The sequence below is a fragment of the Alligator mississippiensis genome, chromosome 1 (assembly GCF_030867095.1).
Source record: "Alligator mississippiensis isolate rAllMis1 chromosome 1, rAllMis1, whole genome shotgun sequence".
NCBI classification, from domain to species: domain Eukaryota; kingdom Metazoa; phylum Chordata; order Crocodylia; family Alligatoridae; genus Alligator; species Alligator mississippiensis.
The window spans coordinates 127180924-127200017 of NC_081824.1; the positions used below are offsets into that span (position 1 = coordinate 127180924).

At 40.8% G+C, this 19094-nt stretch overlaps 1 protein-coding gene across 5 annotated transcripts in view; it reads left to right on the forward strand.

Annotated features, from left to right (window-relative positions):
• The window catches only part of STXBP5 (syntaxin binding protein 5), a 215377-nt gene that overhangs the window by 176626 nt on the left and 19657 nt on the right, over positions 1–19094 (forward strand). For all 5 annotated transcript variants that reach the window (XM_019488355.2, XM_019488356.2, XM_014605540.3 and 2 more), the window contains 3 exons: positions 10155–10205; positions 12514–12753; positions 14462–14831. In XM_019488355.2, coding sequence (XP_019343900.1) covers positions 10155–10205; positions 12514–12753; positions 14462–14831 — 661 coding nt within the window. The remainder of the gene's footprint in view (positions 1–10154; positions 10206–12513; positions 12754–14461; positions 14832–19094) is intronic.

The window sequence follows — 19094 nt, forward strand, 5'->3', positions numbered from 1 at the left end:
AAAAGCCAACCTATTAAATAGGTACTTTGCGTCGGTCTTTCATCAGCCCCATGGGACGCCTGTGCCCGCTACAGGGCCGGGAAGTCCGGGTGAGGGTGATCCCCTGCCCTCCATTAATGCTGACTTTGTGAAGGAACATCTTGAGAAGCTGGATACCTTCAAGTCAGCCGGCCCTGACAGTCTTCACCCCAGGGTACTCAAGGAGCTGGCGAGCATCATAGCCCAGCCTCTAGCGCGGATCTTGAAAACTCTTGGTGCTCTGGTGTAGTGCCCGAAGACTGGAAGAAGGCCAACGTGGTGCCTATCTTCAAGAAAGGGAGGAAAGTGGATCCAGCTAACTATAGGCCCATCAGCCTGACTTCTATCCCGGGGAAGATCTTAGAAAAGTTTATTAAGGAGGCCATCCTTAATGGACTGGCTGACGCCAACATCTTAAGGGATAGCCAGCACGGGTTTGTTGCGGGTAGGTCTTGCTTGACCAATCTCATTTCCTTCTACGACCAGGTGACCTATCACCTGGACAAGGGAGAAGAGATTGATGTCATATATCTTGACTTCAAAAAAGCCTTCGATCTGGTGTCCCATGATCGTCTTTTGGAGAAACTGGCCAATTGTCGCCTTGGGTCCCCCACGATCCACTGGCCGGAAAATTGGCTCCGGGGTCGGACCCAGAAGGTAGTAATTGATGGAAGTCACTCATCGTGGTGTCCTGTGACCAGTGGGGTCCCCCAGGGCTCTGTCCTTGGACCCATACTGTTCAACATCTTCATTAACGATGTGGACACTGGAGTCAGAAGCGGACCGGCCAAGTTCGCCGATGACACCAAACTTTGGGGCAAAGCATCCATGCCAGAAGACAGGCGGGTGATCCAGGCTGACCTGGACAGGCTCAGCAAGTGGGCGGATGAGAATCTGATGGTGTTCAACGCCGATAAATGCAAGGTTCTCCACCTTGGGGAAAAAAAACCCACAGCATCCTTATAGGCTCGGCAGTGCTATGTTGGTTAGCACTATGGAAGAAAGAGACTTGGGGGTCATCATTGACCACAAGATGAACATGAGCCTGCAATGCGATGCTGCGGCTAGTAAAGCGACCAAAACGCTGGCTTGCATCCATAGATGCTTCTCAAGCAAATCCCGGGACGTCATTCTCCCCCTGTACTCGGCCTTAGTGAGGCCGCAGCTGGAGTACTGTGTCCAGTTTTGGGCTCCACAGTTCAAAAAGGATGTGGAGAAGCTTGAGAGAGTCCAGAGAAGAGCCACGCGCATGATCAGGGGTCAGGGAAGCAGACCCTACGATGACAGACTGAGAGCCCTGGGGCTCTTTAGCCTGGAAAAGCGCAGGCTCAGGGGTGATCTGATGGCCACCTACAAGTTTATCAGGGGTGATCACCAGTATCTAGGGGAACGTTTGTTCACCAGAGCGCCCCAAGGGATGACGAGGACGAATGGTCACAAACTACTACAAGATCGTTTCAGGCTGGACATAAGGAAGAATTTCTTTACTGTCCGAGCCCCCAAGGTCTGGAACAGCCTGCCGCCGGAGGTTGTTCAAGCGCCTTCATTGAACACCTTCAAGATGAAACTGGATGCTTATCTTGCTGGGATCCTATGACCCCAGCTGACGTCCTGCCCTTTGGGCGGGGGGCTGGACTCGATGATCTTCCGAGGTCCCTTCCAGCCCTAATGTCTATGAAATCTATAATCTCTCAGACTGAACTTTGGCCAGAATATAATTATTTTTAAAGAAGTGTCCTTTAATCCAGCTGTTACAGAAAAATCTAAGATGCTTTAGGGTATGGACAAATCTACATTGTAGCCACTTTTCAAAAGGTAGGGAGCTGCTGCTCAGAAGTGCACAGCAGCTGTTAATATCTCACTGTTAGGTCTGTGTGATTGTGTAGCAATACAGGTGAGCTAAATTTAATCTAATTTTGATCCTGAATGAAGCAGGGTTAAAGTTAGAGTGGTTTTGCTACGCATACATGGAATCATGCGGATTTAACAAGTTCATTTTAACTGCTTTTATTGATATCTTTTGATATCAGTACAATTGTTAAATCTGTGTATGCCCTTAATAATAATAAACTTACAAATTAAGGAAACGAAACAAGCAGGCTTCTCTATGGAATTATACTCCTGCACCTAGAATTATACTCTCCTGGGACCAAAGATTGCATCATAGTAGGACCATAAGAAAATAGGGCCAGAAGGGACCTCGTGAGGTCATATAGTTCAGTCTCTACTTAAGGCAGGATCATCCCTGACTAAACTATCCCAGTCAAGTGTCTGCCTAATCTGCCCTTGAAAATGTCCAGGGATGCAGATTCCATAATTTCTTGAGGTAGCCTGTTCCAAGGGCCTAACTGCTGTCAGAGGCTAGGGGCAGACATTCAAAAAGTCTGAGCCTGAACTGGTTCAGTCTTCACAGGTTAATCTAACCTGGCTAGACTAAATCAGTTGGTAACCGTACAGACATCCCAGAAATGCGGGCACATGCTTGCAGTGGCTCAGGCTAGAGGCCAGGGGGTGCCAGAGCAGCCCTCCCTTTCCTTCTAGAGTGCTGAGCTGATGCGGGGGGTGTGGCCAGGCCCCAGCAGGACACTCTGATTATGGAGGGGTTTCCCCCTTCTGACCAGCCCAGCAAAGAATTGATAACACAGTGTTTATCACCCCTAACTCAGTGTTTATCACCCCATTAAGAAAACAACAGAGGGACATTGCCAGCTACCTGTTGATTCTCCCTTTGTCCTGTCTGCCACAGCATGGACTATAACCAGTATGTGGTCTGCTAGCTAATGCTGTGTGTCTGTAAGGCAAAGGGGGCAAGGCAATCCCTGCTTAGCAGGGGGAAGCCAAGCAGATGTCTGCAATCTCTGCTGAGCTCCAGCCAGGGAGCAGAGAGGAGAGGCCAGCCTTGCTGTGGAGCAGAGTGCCCCACCCAGCCCAGAGAGCATGCTGGGATGCTGGAGGAGTCTGGTTTATCTTAAGCCAGCAAGGGGTCTGGGACAAACATTGCATGAACCAGTTTGACCCAAATCGGTTAAGTCTGATACTACATTCAACCAGGTTTATCTCAAACCAGTTTCAGCCATTTTCAAACTGGTTTATGTGCACTGAACATCTGTTCTGTTAGAGATTTAAACCAGTGTCTGATCACTTAAACCAGTTTGTGTAATGTCTGTCCCTAGCGATAGAGTTCTTCCCATCACCAACCTAAGTTTCCTTTGCTGCAGTTAGAGGCCATTGCTCCTAATTCTGTCTCCTACAGCCTCAGAGAAGTCTTATCTCTATCCTTTTTACAGTCATCTTTCAGTTACTAGAAGGCTTATCAAAATCCTTCCTCAGTCTTTTCTTCTCCAAACTAAATGTTCCTAATTTTTTCCATCTTTCCTCCTAAGTCACATTTTTCAGGCCTCTAATCATATCTGTTGCTCTCTACTGGACTCTAATTTTTCCAGACTGTTCTTAAATTAGGCTCAAAACTGGAGACAGTACTCCAGGTGAGGCCTCAACAGTGCAGAATAGAGCAGCAGAATCGCTTCTTTGGATTTGCAAGTGACACTACTGTTAATACATTTCACAGTGCTGGTGATTTTAACCAAATCTAAACATTGCATTTGTACGTTCAGTAGGGCTGTGCAAAACACCATCATTTCGTTTCGATGTCCATTTCACCATTTCAAAGAGACAGTGTTTTATCATTTTGTTTAATTTTGAAGCATTGTCCCATTTTGTTTGCTGAAGCTGTTTTGACTTGTTTCAATGTTTTGCCCATAGGTTATAATGGGGAATCATGAAAATGTCTAAAATGTTGTCATTTGTTGCCTGATTCAGATGCAAATTGCAGGGATGGTAGCCACTTCTGCGGGCATGAAGCCTGCCGAGTTTGAAGGAAATAGGTGCAGAGGTTTCTCAAAAACTGCACTTCAGTATTTTCAAAGCAAAATTTGCTGGCAGCAGCAGCCTTCTGTCATCCAGTGCAGATCTGGGGGGGTCGCACCCCTGGGAGGGCTGCAGGGCTGTGCCAGACTCCTCCCTGGGTTGTGGGCCCCCAGATCAGTGCCAAGTGACAGGAGGCTGCTGCTGCCATGTGGGATCGGCACTGGGCACAGCCCATGTCTAGCACCAGAGTCCATTAAGCTCAGCCCAGTGTTGGGAGGTGGCATGCAATGCCGGCTCTTCCCGCCTCCCACTGCCAGGCTGTGCTCTGAGCAGCTCTACAGCCCCATGGAGTTCACCCTAGTGGTGGGAGACAGAGCGTAGCCCCCTGTCATCCAGCACCTCCTACCACTGGGCTGAGATCTGAGCAGCTCTACAGCCCCATGGGGCTTAGCCCAGTGGTGGGAGGCGCTGGATGACAGGGGGCTACGCTCCGTCTCCCACCACTGGGCTGAGCTCCATGAGGCTGGCGGAGCTGATCAAAGTGCAGCCTGGCAGTGGGAGGTGGGGATAGCCAGCCAGGGCTGCGCTCCCCACTAGGCTAAACTGTATGGGGCTGTGGAGCCACTCGGAGCACAGCCCTGGCTCTCCCCTGCCTCCCACCACCAGACTGCTTCGAAACTTAAAACATTTCAAAACTTTCGAGAAGTTTCGAGTGCCCTCATTTCATTTCAAAGCTGTTTCAATGTTTTTTGTTTTATTTCGATTTCTTTATTTTGAGCTCAAAATGCATCGAAACAGCTTTGAAATGAAACACTTGGCAAAATTTCGCACAGCCCTAATGTTCATCACTATTTCACTCAAAACTGGCTTCACTAACAAGTGTCACTATTAGAAAATGTTTCTTGATGCTTAGTGTTCTGTTCTCCCTGCTTTTAATATGATGTTGAGTCTTTTAGATAATTTCAACACCTATTTTTTTAGAATATTTGAGAAACCAAGTTGTCAGTTCCACACATTTTTCAATATGCCAAGTAAACTTGGCAAATAAGAACTCTTTGATTTTTAATACTGAAAATTTATAAGAAGCGAATTAAGTTTCCAAATTTAATAACTTCTCCTTTAAAATAATAAAAGTAAGGAGTGCTCCTGAAGGTTTTTTTAAATGAAGGTTTAGTTGTACCAGTTTAAAAGGGAGACAAAAGTTAAGATTGATCAATGTTATAGCAGCAACTCTCCGAAGAGAAACTGAGCATCTCTGAGGTATAGATCCCGCCTACTGACGTGGGGCTTTGTTGGCATTTGGCAACTGTGGGGCCTTACCTGCCTCTAACCCCAGGTGGGTCCTTCCAGCACACAGCCAGAAAAGTTGCCTACCCCTGTTATAGATCAGGGATCAGCAGCATTTTTGGTTGAAGTGCCAAAACAACCCCAACCCTGACCCATGCCTCAACTTGGTGCGCCAGGGACAGACTTTTGGGGAGCCTCAAGGGACTCGATCCTCATTGCTGGACAGCAGGGGGAGGAGCTGGGGTTGCGTTGCCACAGCCCTTTCCCTGCCCTATGCCCCAAGGCACATGTGCAGTTGCCACTGTCACAGAGCCAGACCAGGGCTCCAGTGCCCAGTGCAGCTGTTTGAAGCCTCCTGGCTGTCTGCCACAACCAGCCCAGGCTTTGGACAGCTGCAGCAGGTGGTGAGCAGGGTGCAAACAGCTGCGCTGGGCTCTGGAGCTCTGGCACCAAGTCCATGGTGGCTGCATGGACACCTTTGGGTGGACAGTAGGGGAGGGGCTGGGGTTGCACAGCCCCGGACCCACCCCTGCCATCTGCCCAGAGGTGCATTTGCCACTGCTACCACGGAGTCCAACTGGGGCTCCGGAGCCGGTTGCAGCTGTTTGCAGCCTCTCGGCTGCAGCCAGCCTGGGCTCTGGGCAGCCGCTGCCAGCCACAGAGTCCAGGCTGCTCACAGCAGGGCTTCCAACCTTCCGGCTAGCTGCTGCAAGCAGCCTGGGCCAGCTGTGGCGTGCTGAGCGAAATGGCCTTGCCTGCATGCCAGGGTTTGCCCACCCCTCTGATGGATCATTCTAGATGGCTCAACAGATCTAGTACTTCTCATAGTATATAAAACGTATGTGAGGTGGGAGTTACTGACATCCCTGTTTTCTGTTTGGCTGAATAAATACTAATGGCAGAACAGTGAGAGATCTAGGTTAAAAATGTAACAGCTAGTGAAAAATAAGAAAATATTGCTGTTTTCTCCTAAACTAAAACGTTGACATATTTTTCTGTCTATGCACAAGATGGCACTAGTTCTATTTAAAAAGTAATACTTTTAAACAACTTTTCTTGCTTCCACATTAATCACTCTATTGAAATGTTTTGTACAGAATTTTGAAATTATTTTTGAAAATCACCTGTGACTTCTGCATCAGTTATGATATCTATAGCAGTTCTTTTAACTTTAATGTTTTATCTTCTTGCAGTAATAATAATAATAAAAACTAAACTTCAGTTTAGTGTTTCCAAACCAGCAAGTTTTTTTTCTTTCATGTCCAGCAGAGTTGTCTTTAAAACTTTTATGATGCATTGGCCAGAAATCTAGCCAAATTTGAGTGTGTGTTTTTTTTCTTAAAGAAGGATATGAATATTAATATCCAAGACTAACTCATGTACTCCATTTCGTCTGTGAATTGTATCTTCCCTTGTGTTTCAGAATTCACATGCCTAGAGTTGACAGGTTTTCACATCTTTGGAGTATTGAAAATAAATTTGACAAGAGTAGGAGCAATTTTATGCAGACTGAAAGTTGTGAAAAACTGAAAATTATGTAAATAATTTTGCTTGCTTAATGTGAATTTTCTTTTTAAGATGTAAAGGCTAAGATGCTGATTACCAGATCACACAGGGAGCCCAAGAAATAAGATTATGGTTATGAACCTACAATTGATATATCCAAAAGCTACTTAACAGACTTATTTCAGAATAAACATAAATCATTGCCTCTCAGAACTTTTATTTATAGTCTGTAGACAAAAAACTGGGTGGAAGGGGAAATATTAACTGTACTCCCCAAATTACTAGAATCACTGTAGTGATAATTAAGACCCTGGACTGGAATACTGTTCATTTTTCTTGAATGGATAAGGTATTCTGAAGGCTAAGTGATATTATATCTTAAAAGTAAAAATAACTTTTAAAGACACATACTTTTATTGTATGTGTAAATAAAAAATGAACCTTTATATTATTTCAGTTAAAATGACAGTTTGAAAACAAGTTAGCTCTTTCTAGCAAAGGGCAGCTGAATGGTTTCTATCCTTTTTATGGTCTGAAACAGGGCTGTCCATTTTCTGAGCAACCACTACACGGGCTGTGGAACCCCTGCAATGCCACCAGTGCTTGCCCTTTACTGCAGGCTGTTCCCCATCATCCCCATGGATGGTGGTAGGAAGCTGGAGAAAGGGAGGGAGGCTGGAGATCCCAGTGGCCACAGCTAGAACAGTCGTGGGTGGTAGCTTGCGTGCTGCAGTTTAAACTCCCATGAACAATAAGTTGGATAGCCCTGGGTGGAAACACAGAAGTACCTCTCAATTATAAATTAATTTTTAGTATCCTTTTTAGTTATGAAAGTATTGAGATTGAGTAAATGACTCTATTGAAGCTGAGTGAGGAAATGATTTACCCCAAAAGCTACTCATGAAGCTTGGATTAATACCCACATCTAATCAGTCACAATCCTGTGCCAAAGTTATAATAAAATCTTTCCTCCCCTAATCAGGAAAGAAATAACGGATTGTTAATTGTACTAGTGACCAAACTTTATAAATTGAGTGTTGTAGTTTGCTGCTTTTTAAATAGCTTAGTTTAATTTTATTTTTTTCTTTAATGAATACCATATTTACTTACTTACACCTTTTTTCTAGAAGTTAGACTCACAAATTCAGGTGCATGCTCTAAGTGAGGAAACCACCCGAATGGAAACATGAGGATGCTGGAATGACTGCCAGGAGGGCAGACTTCTCCAGCTTCATGGAGAAGGGGCAGCATCTGCTGCTCAGCCAAAAACTAGGTATTTAACCCTGTCACTGCTGCTGCTGAATTGGCAGCTTTTGGCTGAGCAGGAAGGGGTGACCAGTTTAATTCTGTTCCAGGAGGCCAGAATTCATCCATGAATCTTCATTCTTCCTTCACCAGCAAGGTTCATGTCTTATTTGGGGGCACCCGGTATGTGAGAAAATATGGCATTATGCCATGATAGTGATGAATTTAACTACACTTCTGCACTGGCAGTTCTGAGGAGTATTAAAATGATGCTATATCTTTGTAAGTCCTTAACGGAATGTTTTTAATGTCTTAGCTTTCTTGTTCTTGATTTTGATGATGTTAACAGCTTATCTAGAAAGATACCATTAATGTAACTAAGGATGTGGGCAAGCTGGGTACCAGCTCTATATACCAATTAAGATGCAGACACTGGAATGGGGAGTCCTAGTTGCAACAACAGCAGCAGCCTGTGTTTGAGGTGCCTACACCACAGCAGCAGCTGGTGTGTGAGGAGGTTAGGCTCTGGCTCAGCCTTTTCCCCCTGTCACTCTGCAGCGCTCAGCACCACCCATTGTCCAGGTGCCAAAATTTCTCATTATACCTTGGAAAGTACCTCTTTGTTGAAAGAGACATATTATATAAAATATATGGAACTGCAAGTCCTTGTGTTGCTTTGTGCTTATAGTTTTACAATCTTTAATGTAACTGGTTAGTGCATGCTTGCTTAATTACAGTACATATGAAGACAGCATGTGAATGACTGAGGATTTGGATGGTCTACCTGTCATAAATGGGTCTATGTTATTACTGGCATCTTAATTTTGTATTTTGTTCCCCTTCATATTTATAGTATAGCATTCATTGTAACTTCTGCTGTTAAGTTCAGTCAATCACACTGTCTCAATTATAACATGACTTGTTTTATTTTAAAAAAAAAGTAGGTTTGGATTTTTAATATCCAAAAAAACTTTTTACAAAGACTGACTTGTCTTGAACAAAGTACACTGTAATAAAATGGTGATATTAAATGATGCTATGCTTCTCTTGGAAAAACATGCTGTTTAAAAGAAATTTAAACATAACTATAAACATAATTGTTTTTTAAACTTCTTTTTAGTAACTCAGTCACTTTTGCAATGGCATTTAATTGCAGACAACCCTTATAATTCATATAAATCTTTGCTGGGAAAAACTTATCTGGGAAGACAAGTAGTTTAGTGAATCTCTCTCTCTTTCTTTCTCTCTCTCTCTCTCTCTCCTCCTAGGACTTGTTTAGCTGATAAAATATATTGTAATGTGTTGAACTACAGTGCTGATCACTTGGAATTTTTTTTCCACAAGGGGGAAATAAATATTTCTCTTATGTCTGTTGGAATTCAAGAGCATCAAATGTCTTAAATGGTCTAAAATAAACTGCATCTATTATAATGAACTGAAATGTTTGAAATTAATAAATATAATATATGGCATATGTTTTTTACATAGTTATGTGCAATATTCAGAATTGCACAGTGGTCTTCCCTGTAATAAAGCTATCAAGATTTTTACCATTTTTTACTTAAGAAAATGTTGTATATATTAATATGCAGTCAGTTTCATGACTGATGTTTCTTTCATGAATAAATTTCTTATAGCTTTTGTGTTTTCCATAAGGATGAGGTTGACATTTCAGGGAATTTAAGATAGCAGACTTTGTACTTGTGGAGAGGGAGTATATTTAAATATTAGGGTGCTATAACTATAACTTTTATCTCCTTCCTTTTATAATTTAAATACATCAGCTGTGATCAAATCAAGGAAGAGCAGAAATTCTAGAAGTACCATTTGTCTACACTGTGCTTCATGAAAACTGTTTTAGTTGCCAGGAATTTTATATTCTTTCCTCCCACCTGACATTTAATATTGAATTTGTGACTTAGTAAATGCATCAAGCTTTGTGTAGTTTTAGATGAGAAAGTTAGGTTGGCACAAGTAACAAAGTTTAACTTAGGAATTCAGTCCTTTGCTCCCTCCAAAATTTTGAAGTCTTGGATATGGGGACTTTGAGTGAAGATCAACTGTAATGGAAATCCTAAGAAATACAGACAGCATTTGAATAACTGCAAATTGGATGTAATAAATAGTGAAATAGTAAATGCTTGTGGGGGGGGGAAACAAAAAGAAATAAACCTCTGTTAATAAAGGCTAGTAAATAATTTCTTTTTTTTAAAGATTTTTTTTTTTTCCAGCGAAGATGTCCAGAAAGCTAAGTTTGCCGACTGAGTTGAAGCCTGATTTAGGTAAGTTATAAAAATAGAGGCAGACTTATTGCAGCTGTACATTAGTGTCAGTAAAGTATCTTATAGTATGAGTTATAAATTTTAGGAAGAGCCTGACCCACAGGTGCGTCACTGAACTTTTAAATTCTGTTTGTAAAAAAAAAAAGAAAAAGAAATTATATAATCCTTTATGTTCTTCTAAAACCATACTCCTATGATGCAAGTACCCTGTTGTTTGGGGCTAATTCATTTTTCTAACAGGTGAACTGGTGTTATAAGGTAAGAATGCAGAATTTTTGTCACAATTTTAATAGGGCTTCTGTAAACCTTGCATCACTGATGCTAGATCATAAACAGAAGTCTATTACAAAAAAAATGATGCAACTATTAAGAAACTTGCCTAATTTTCCAATATTTTTATGGTAAGACAAGAAGGTGTCTGGAACTGGAATTTTCATCTTGAAAGCAGATAAAGCTGGACATAGTTTTACATGCATTGAGTTAATTAGGCCTACCAACTGTGTAAAGCAAAGTCAAGCCATGTGCAGGATGAGGGAACAAGTATATAAGAAAATAACTCATTTTTCTTGAAACCAGCATACAGGCATTTTTCATAGTAATCACTCTGGTTATAGAAGTCTTCATGTTAACTTTAAGAATCTGTTGATTTTATTTTGCATTGTTCAAGCAGCAAAAAATAAATGTATTTTTAATGCATTAAATTACAGCTTGCTTGAACAATGGAAATATAGAACTAGAAAGGACTTCAGAATTATCTTGTCCATTAATCTACACCAGTATTTCTTAACTGGGGTGTCATAAGATCCTTTTAAGTTGTGCTGCAGTGTGCCATGCAACATTAGTGCATTAAATATGCAAAATACAACCTAATTTACAAGATAACCCAAGATTTCTGAAACAAATCTGTAGTGTCAAAAACATTGTGGTCATTTTGAGTTGTTTGCAACAGAAAAGTTGCTCTATTTTTCCATGTTCAAAAACTGAGTGAAAGCTAAGAACGGGCATTTTCTGAGAGGTGCCTTGAGTCTAACCAACAAAGCAGGGCCTTGAATCTAAATAAATTGAGAACCACCACTCTAAACTGTGGCAGGATCAAGTGAATCTTGACCATCCCCCATAGATATTTTGTCTAATTTATTCTTTAAACCTCCAGCGAAGATTTTGAACCATCCCTCAACAGTTGGTTTCAATGTTTCACTACTCTTTCAGTTGGGAAGTTTTTCCTAATATCCATTCTAAATTATCTTTTCTGCAAACTATACTAATTCATTTTTGTCTTTCCAACAGTGACCATGGAAAGCGGTTGATCACCACCTTCTTTATAACAGCCTTTTACATAATGAAAGGCTTATTTTCACATCTGTGAAGTTGTGTAGAAATGTAGATATTTACACACGAGGTCCTGAAAGTTTTAATCCTCAACCCAGCTAGCATATAGAGTTGCCAGTTCCTTCCATGGTCCCACGAGGGCTTGAAAATGGCATAACCCAGGCTAAAACAAAATTGTAGTGTAATTTATGCCATTTACTAACAAACTTGGATATATTTTTCTAATAAGTATTAGGAAGCACAAACTGAAAAAATGATTGTAGAAGGAAATCTAAAATGTTGTGACTTGTCTGGTACAGCACCATTTATTGCTGATAACTATATTAAGATATGGTTATAGACTAAATTTTCATGATGATGTCCTGTTAAAAAGTTGCACTGTAACTTGATTGAGTGACTTAAAAAAAAAAAAAAGTCCAGTTATTTTGAGTCATTGTGACAAAGCTTCTACTTGGATGTATGTTTGCGAGTGAGGAGTGTTCTCATGATGGCTTTCCCTAGCACTTCGACTCACAAGAGGCATGCCCATGTTCTATCCTGTTGCCCATGGTTTTTAAACTGATCCGTCAACTAAGACTGTAATCATCTGGGAGTCTTGGATCAAAGTAGGGCACCATACTGCTCTCTTATCTAATTTTTTCTTAAAAGGGTTCCTATTGTTTGATAAAAGACTAACTATTGTCATATGTCCAAATTAATGCATGAACTTATGCAGTGATCTTCCAGGGTAGTTGTACAGTAGTGCACTCTGCAATGAAAGGAATAATTGTTGTAATTAGAATAAAGAAGATGGGGGTGGGGGAGTGATGTCAGAGGCTATGAGGAAAATAATTAAGGGAGGAAATGTAATGAGATAAAATCAGGGGAAAAAATCATTGGAGTGTAAATTAATACATATTTGATTTTGAAAACCTGTCTTTACAAAGCACAACCTAAAAAAGTTCTAACTGTAGATTGTTTTAATATTTTTCCATTTCAGACGTCAAAGACAACTCCTTCAGTAGATCCCGGAGTTCCAGTGTAACTAGTATCGATAAAGAAACCCGAGAAGCAATTTCAGCTCTTCATTTTTGTGAAACTTTTACACGCAAATCTGATACGTCACCTTCTCCATGTTTATGGGTTGGGACTACCCTGGGTACAGTATTAGTCATTGCACTGAACCTACCCCCAGGAGGAGAGCAAAGACTTATTCAGCCAGTAATTGTTTCTCCCAGTGGTAAGTACAAGACAGATGGACTGACTACCATGGATGGCATGTTGCATCATTATTCTTGAATGATTTTTAATGTAGTTTTGGTTTCTTTCAGTTATGGATTCATCTTGTATATCGGGGTGCTCAACTTCCTGCCCCCACAAAGCCATGGTATCTGATCCGCGGGTACCTCCAAAGGGCAGAAAACTTGGCAGTGGGGAGCAGTAGAGCCTCTGCATAGCTGGCTCCAGCCTCACCTGAGCTATTGCCCACACAGTGAGATCAGGGCCAGGTCTGCCCCCTACCCATCCAGATCAGGCTCAGTTGCTCACTCCCATCACCCACACATCTGAATCAGGGCTGCTTTGCCCCACTCCTGCATACACCCAGATTGGGGCTGGTCTGCTGCCCCCAGGACCTGTGCTTCTGGATTGAGGCCAGTGCTCTTCACCTCCCCCACCTTTTTGCAGCACAGCCAGATTGGAGCCTTGTCCAGATCAGGACCCTGGCAAGCCTGCTTTTCTAAATAGGGTTGGCATGCATTGGCTATTAAACTGTAGCTAGTAGCTCTTCTAACATGATCGTAGTAACAATGTTCATACTCAGCAGCACTTCATAATGTATGATAGGTCACAGGCTCAATAGAATGTTAAGTCGCTAGGTTTTGGTCTGCACTACAAAGTTTTGCTGGCACAACTGCATTTGCTAGGATGTGAAAAAATGCTAGCTGCATCCACATCAAGGATTTGTTATGCTGGCAGAAGGCTTCTGTTGGCTCAGCTTCTGCTTCTGGAGAAGATGCAACTATGTTGACAGGAAAACCTGTTCTGCTGGCATATATTGTTTCCAGTAGGGGGGATATTTGGGCAGCATAGTTATCAGCAGCAGAGTTATAAACTCTAGGTCGACAGCAAATTTTGTCCTAAACTTGAAAAAGAAATTTGTTCTGGACAAATTTTACATGTAAACATCAAATCTAAATGTGTTTCATTTTATGCAAAAAGAAATAGAACAGCAAGTGCCTACCTTGGGTTTGATACATGCAGGAGAAAGCAATTTGATGAAATAATAGTGGATAAGAATCGTATTCGGCTCCCCCCCCCCAACACTTTTTTCTTTAATCCCCTTTTTGCTACTTAGATCCAGCAATGAAAAATGCCAGAGACTGCTCATTTATACCTGAGCATGCCTGTTTCAGAGTGGAACATAGTGCATGGCACAGTTTATTGATGCTGTTGACATTAATTCCTATGGGAAAAGATTGAAAAATCGTATTTTTAACATTTAATTTTAATGTGAATGTTTTCCAGTTTGGTTCTCTTAAAAGTGTTTGCTTATTTCCATTGGAGTCAATGCATTGTTTGTACCCACATGAAGTTAACTCTGTTCTCAGGAGCTTCGCTGTATCATAGCCTAACGTTAAGGCGAGTCTGAGTTCTGTTGTAGAAGAAATAGAAGTTTTTGTTTGGTTCTCTTATGCGTCTCTCTCAAGAAAATTAGGAGGTAGTTTTAAAAATAGTTTAAGAGAATTACCTTCAATTGGGGGTTTTCAACCTTTTTGGTCAGTGTACCTCTGGTAGCCAGTTGAGAAGCAGGTAGTCCCTGGGGGGGGGGGGTGTTGTTCCACGGAGGATGGTCAACAAGCGAAACCAGAAGTGCCAGCAGCTTCTCTGCTGCATACTCCCGGTTGACAACCCCTGCCTTCAATAACTATTCAAATTCTAAATTCTAGGAACCATACTGAGGCTAAAAGGAGCAATCCTGAGAATGGCTTTTCTGGACACCACAGGATCTTTAGTTCCACCAGCATATGAGCCCTGGAGAGAATACAACGTTTCTGAAGACAAAGAAGAAAAGGATAAATTGAAAAAACGGCGGCCTGTCTCTGTGTCCCCCTCTTCCTCTCAGGAAATCAGTGAAAACCAATATGCAGTGATATGTTCTGAAAAGCAAGCAAAAGTTATCTCACTGCCATCACAGAACTGTGTTTATAAACAAAATATAACAGAGACTTCTTTTGTTCTTCGTGGAGATATAGTGTCCTTGAGTAATAGTATCTGCCTTGCGTGTTTCTGTGCCAATGGACATATTATGACCTTTAGGTAAGACCTGTTTAATAATAATTTAATTATTTAATATTTTCTTTTCCTGCAACTCAACACATTCCTAGTACATCCACAATAAAAAACAGACTATGATCATTCATTGAACACAATGGTGTTAAGCATATAAATTAGTCCAGCCATATTCCTGACAGAAAGGTGATGTTACTGCCAAATTTCAAGTTCTTGACCCAATACATGGGAGCCAGAATCTCTCAAAAAATGCTGCCCGAATATTTTATTTTTTTTTAATGAGCAAAGCAGTATATTTTAACCAGGCTTTCATCTCAGAAATAACTGAGCTATTTTGTCTGTAAGCATATTTTTTTCAGGAAGAAGCACATGGGACAGACAACTGTGGAATGGAATATTTTGGCCAAATTGGCAACTTTGGCAAAGTTGAACAACTGAAATAGGGTCTTTCTAATGAATGGGAAATGTTGGATAACCTTACAGTGCTTGCAGCCATCCCTTTCATTTTAACATAAAGCTAAAGTCCTCCTCTAGAGAGAATGCCAGCCAGTCATTTTTTCAAGTTTGTTAAAAATAAGATGCATACTGCCAAAAATCTCTAGATCTTAATGGGCATCTAAACAAGTTACTGTGAAGTAAAGGAGGATGAAGTCAGATATTGTACAGCAAGGTTGACAGTGTTTTCCAGGAGGGTCCATAATGACCTAGCTCAGGCCTGAGGCAGGCAAGCAATAGCACCCAGTTGCCACTGCTACAGTTCCTGCCACTCAGCTGCAGTGTGGTGCAGCAAAAGTCCCCCTGGGCTGGAGCCCATGCTGCCTGACTGTGTCATGGCACAAGCAGAGCTCCCCCTCTGTCAGAGCCTCAGGCAGCTGACTGTGGCACAGTACAAAGAGAGCTTTCCACCACCGAATGCAACAAAGCACAACTCCACAGGGCAGATCCAGTCCACAGGCCATAGGCTGCAGACCTCTGCTATAACGATAATTGCTTATTGCATTGAAATTAAAAAAGCAAGTGAGTTTACCAGGATTTAGCTTTTATCTACCACAAGGTAAGTGTGTGCACATGGATAGTTACCCTGGTCATGTTCTCTAAAGAACCAGTCCAAAACATTCCTGGCCCTACATACTGGTCTTTGCCACCACGGAATAGTGTACAGAAATGTAATTTGTTTTGTTAATCTTAAATGACAGAAGTGGCTGAATATTACGGGACATATGTCTATGAGTTAAGAATTTTTTTTGTCTTATAACCCCATAATCTCCAAAGATTAGTAGACTCCAGGAATTTTCATTTCTAAAGTGCCTGCCCTAGGTGCCTGTATTAGTGCAGGATCACCAATGTCAGAAATGCATGTAAATGAGGGAGGCTGGTGATAAAATTGGAAATATTGGCAACGCTAGATCCTTTCTCATTTCATAAGTTTCAGAACTAAGAGAACTTGATCAGCATTCCCTGCTAGACACTTCCAGAACTGTATCTTGGAAATACTTTCTCTATAATCAGTTCCTCCCTTATCTGTTTAATTGCCTGATAGTTTGTGTTTAAACAATATAGCTTATTATTTTGAAGTTGCTATTTTTATTTTTTTTAAACGTTTGTGTTCATACCCATTTTTGTTTAGTTATGTCTGTTTGAAAAACATGGGGGGGGCGGGGGAGTGCATGTGTGTATATGCTACTGAAGTCTGTGCATGTGTGCACACGCTATATGTGTGATGCATGCACCTATATATACATCGCATATACATTTTATATATACATATAATTTCAATTTCTGGGAAACGTATTATAATTATATGTATTTAAAAAATTCTGAGGGGGGGTGTGTGTGTGTATATATGTCTTTATAGTGTGTGTGTGTGTGTACACACACCCCCCCATACCTCAGAATTTTTTAAATTTCTAGGAAATCTGTTCTTAAAATATTCTTTTTGATGATTAGTGTTTGAATGGTTTCATATAGTTTTATTCCCTCAAGCATTCCTAGTGCTTGAAATAGAAAATTTCTTTATAATCATAAAACGCATCAAGAAGTGAACTAGGATTTCTGCAGAGATTTAAGAGTTCACAACCAGTATTAGAATAATCTGAAATGTGTAGAGAAGAGATTTAATGCTTCAGATATTTATCATTTTCCCCTTATGGAAGTGAAGGATGCCTTCAGGCTACCATCAGCCTGTGATCACAAGAGATTCACCATTAAAATAATGGATCCAATGTCTGGATATTTCTCCATTCCTCTTTCCACATGTTGCTTCTGAGTTGATTGGTTGATCTTCAAGGATCTAGTTATGAGTAGAAATAAAAGCTTTCCCCTTTAGGGATCATCTCTTGCTTATGCTGAGTACTATACAGATATACTGTATTCATCACATTGTCTCTGCCTCAAGTAATTTAAATCTAAATTAAATAGTCAGAATAGATGTACAATATATTTTTAAGTTAAATGCTCTATAAGTAATAGACTATGGAGTCTCATGAAAAATGACAGAAGGAAGAAAGGGAAGTATTTTGAACAAGAGAATGAAGTTTTGAGTGGGAGATGGCTAAATATGGAGGTTTGAAAGCACAGGGAGGGAAAGAAGGAATGAGTTATGACGAAGATAAAAGCAAGGGTTTAGTTGTATAGGGATTTGAAGGGGAGAAACTGGCACTTGCAGAAGGAAAGGGTAAGACGAAGAAAGGAGATCTGTTTGTCCAATTCCCTTCTCCATCTCTCTCCCATTTTAGACATTTTACTCCAGTATTAGCTGCACCATTATCCATTGTCCTGAAAAAGGCAAACAGTATTTCTGAAATGAGCAAGAGTTAAAATTTGTCTGTGGGTACAGTTCTTCAAGCATCTGTCTTATTCTTTATGCTTCAGGTCGTAAAGGAGAGAATTGAACTACTTTAAACTATTTTTCTGATCTGGTATCAGCCACTATTGGTCCAAGGTCAACACATGACACACACCTTCTTTCCTTTTCTTTCCTCTAAATAAAAAGATCAGGTAGTTGGGTTAAAAAGAATGTACTTGCAAGTAGCCCTTATATTAAAGTTGACAAACCACCAATAATTAATAGTTAACAGTGAATCATGACTTTTGAGGTCCTTGTTGTTTTTTACCTGACTGTACAAGTATAGGTAGGTAGAAACTAAAATATAAGAATTCCACTGTTACTATAGTCAGGGAGGTGGGCAAACTATAACAAGTCAAAATTTCCTTTACCCCATGACTATTATTTTTATTGAAGTTCTTCTGTCTCTGAATTTTGGTTCCATTTCTCATTTTCATTCTGTGCAGTACTGCCTAGTTTACTGATGTTTCATCAAGTTAAGTTTTCATAAACTTCATGAAATTTCGAGGGCACCTAATTTTTCGCTCTAACTTGTTCTCCACTCCTCCTTCAGCAACCTCAGAGATTCATCTCAGCTGTAAGGCTTCCAGATACAAACTAGAGGTTTACTCACTTATGAGCCCATTAATGCCACTCCATAGGAGTCACTGAATTTTAATGCACTCTGTCCTCCAAGGCTGCTTATGCTTTCATTACAGTGTTCTCATTTCTTGCTAATCTATAAAATAAATAACTGGAAGCAGAAATGGAATTTTAATCTTATGCTTGGCTCTACAGATAAGAGAGCCAAAAAGTTATCAGTACCCTTAGTCACTGCCTACACAAGACAGATTTTATTTAAAAAAAAAAATCTTAATGTCATTTCAGGTTCACAAGCACTGAAAATGATAGGAGACTTAGTGTAGGGGAACTGATATTGTTGATGGTTTCAGCACCATGTGAAATAGTTTGTTCAGTTTAACCATGCTTGGAATCCTTTGTTTAAGGAAATACCTCATTTTAAACCAAATGCATTTTTAAATGGATAATGGAAATATTTCATTCCTTTTGGTTTCTGACTTAATTGTCTTCTTTAACTATCTAAATATCAAAGGGCCAGGTTACTAAACATATTGACAGATGGAACAGTTCTTCATCTGTATAGGAATTTCCATTAAGATAGGAAAACTATCATTCTTTTACATACTATGTTTTTGCTTCCTAAAGGTAGTAGGAAGAAGTAACGATACGAACCACCTCATCACACAAGCTTAGCAGGTGTCCTTGAAATCGTTCAAATTCTTCATTCTTTACCATGATCAGCAAAGGAGCTCTTTTCAGGTTCTGCACCCTTCTAGTAGCCACTTAAGCTTTTTTATCCTATGTTATTCCAACAGCACTGTGCTCCATTTCTCTTTGTTCAGTGTGTCTTCTGGTCGGGTCCAGCTTTGAATTGTTCAGCTTGT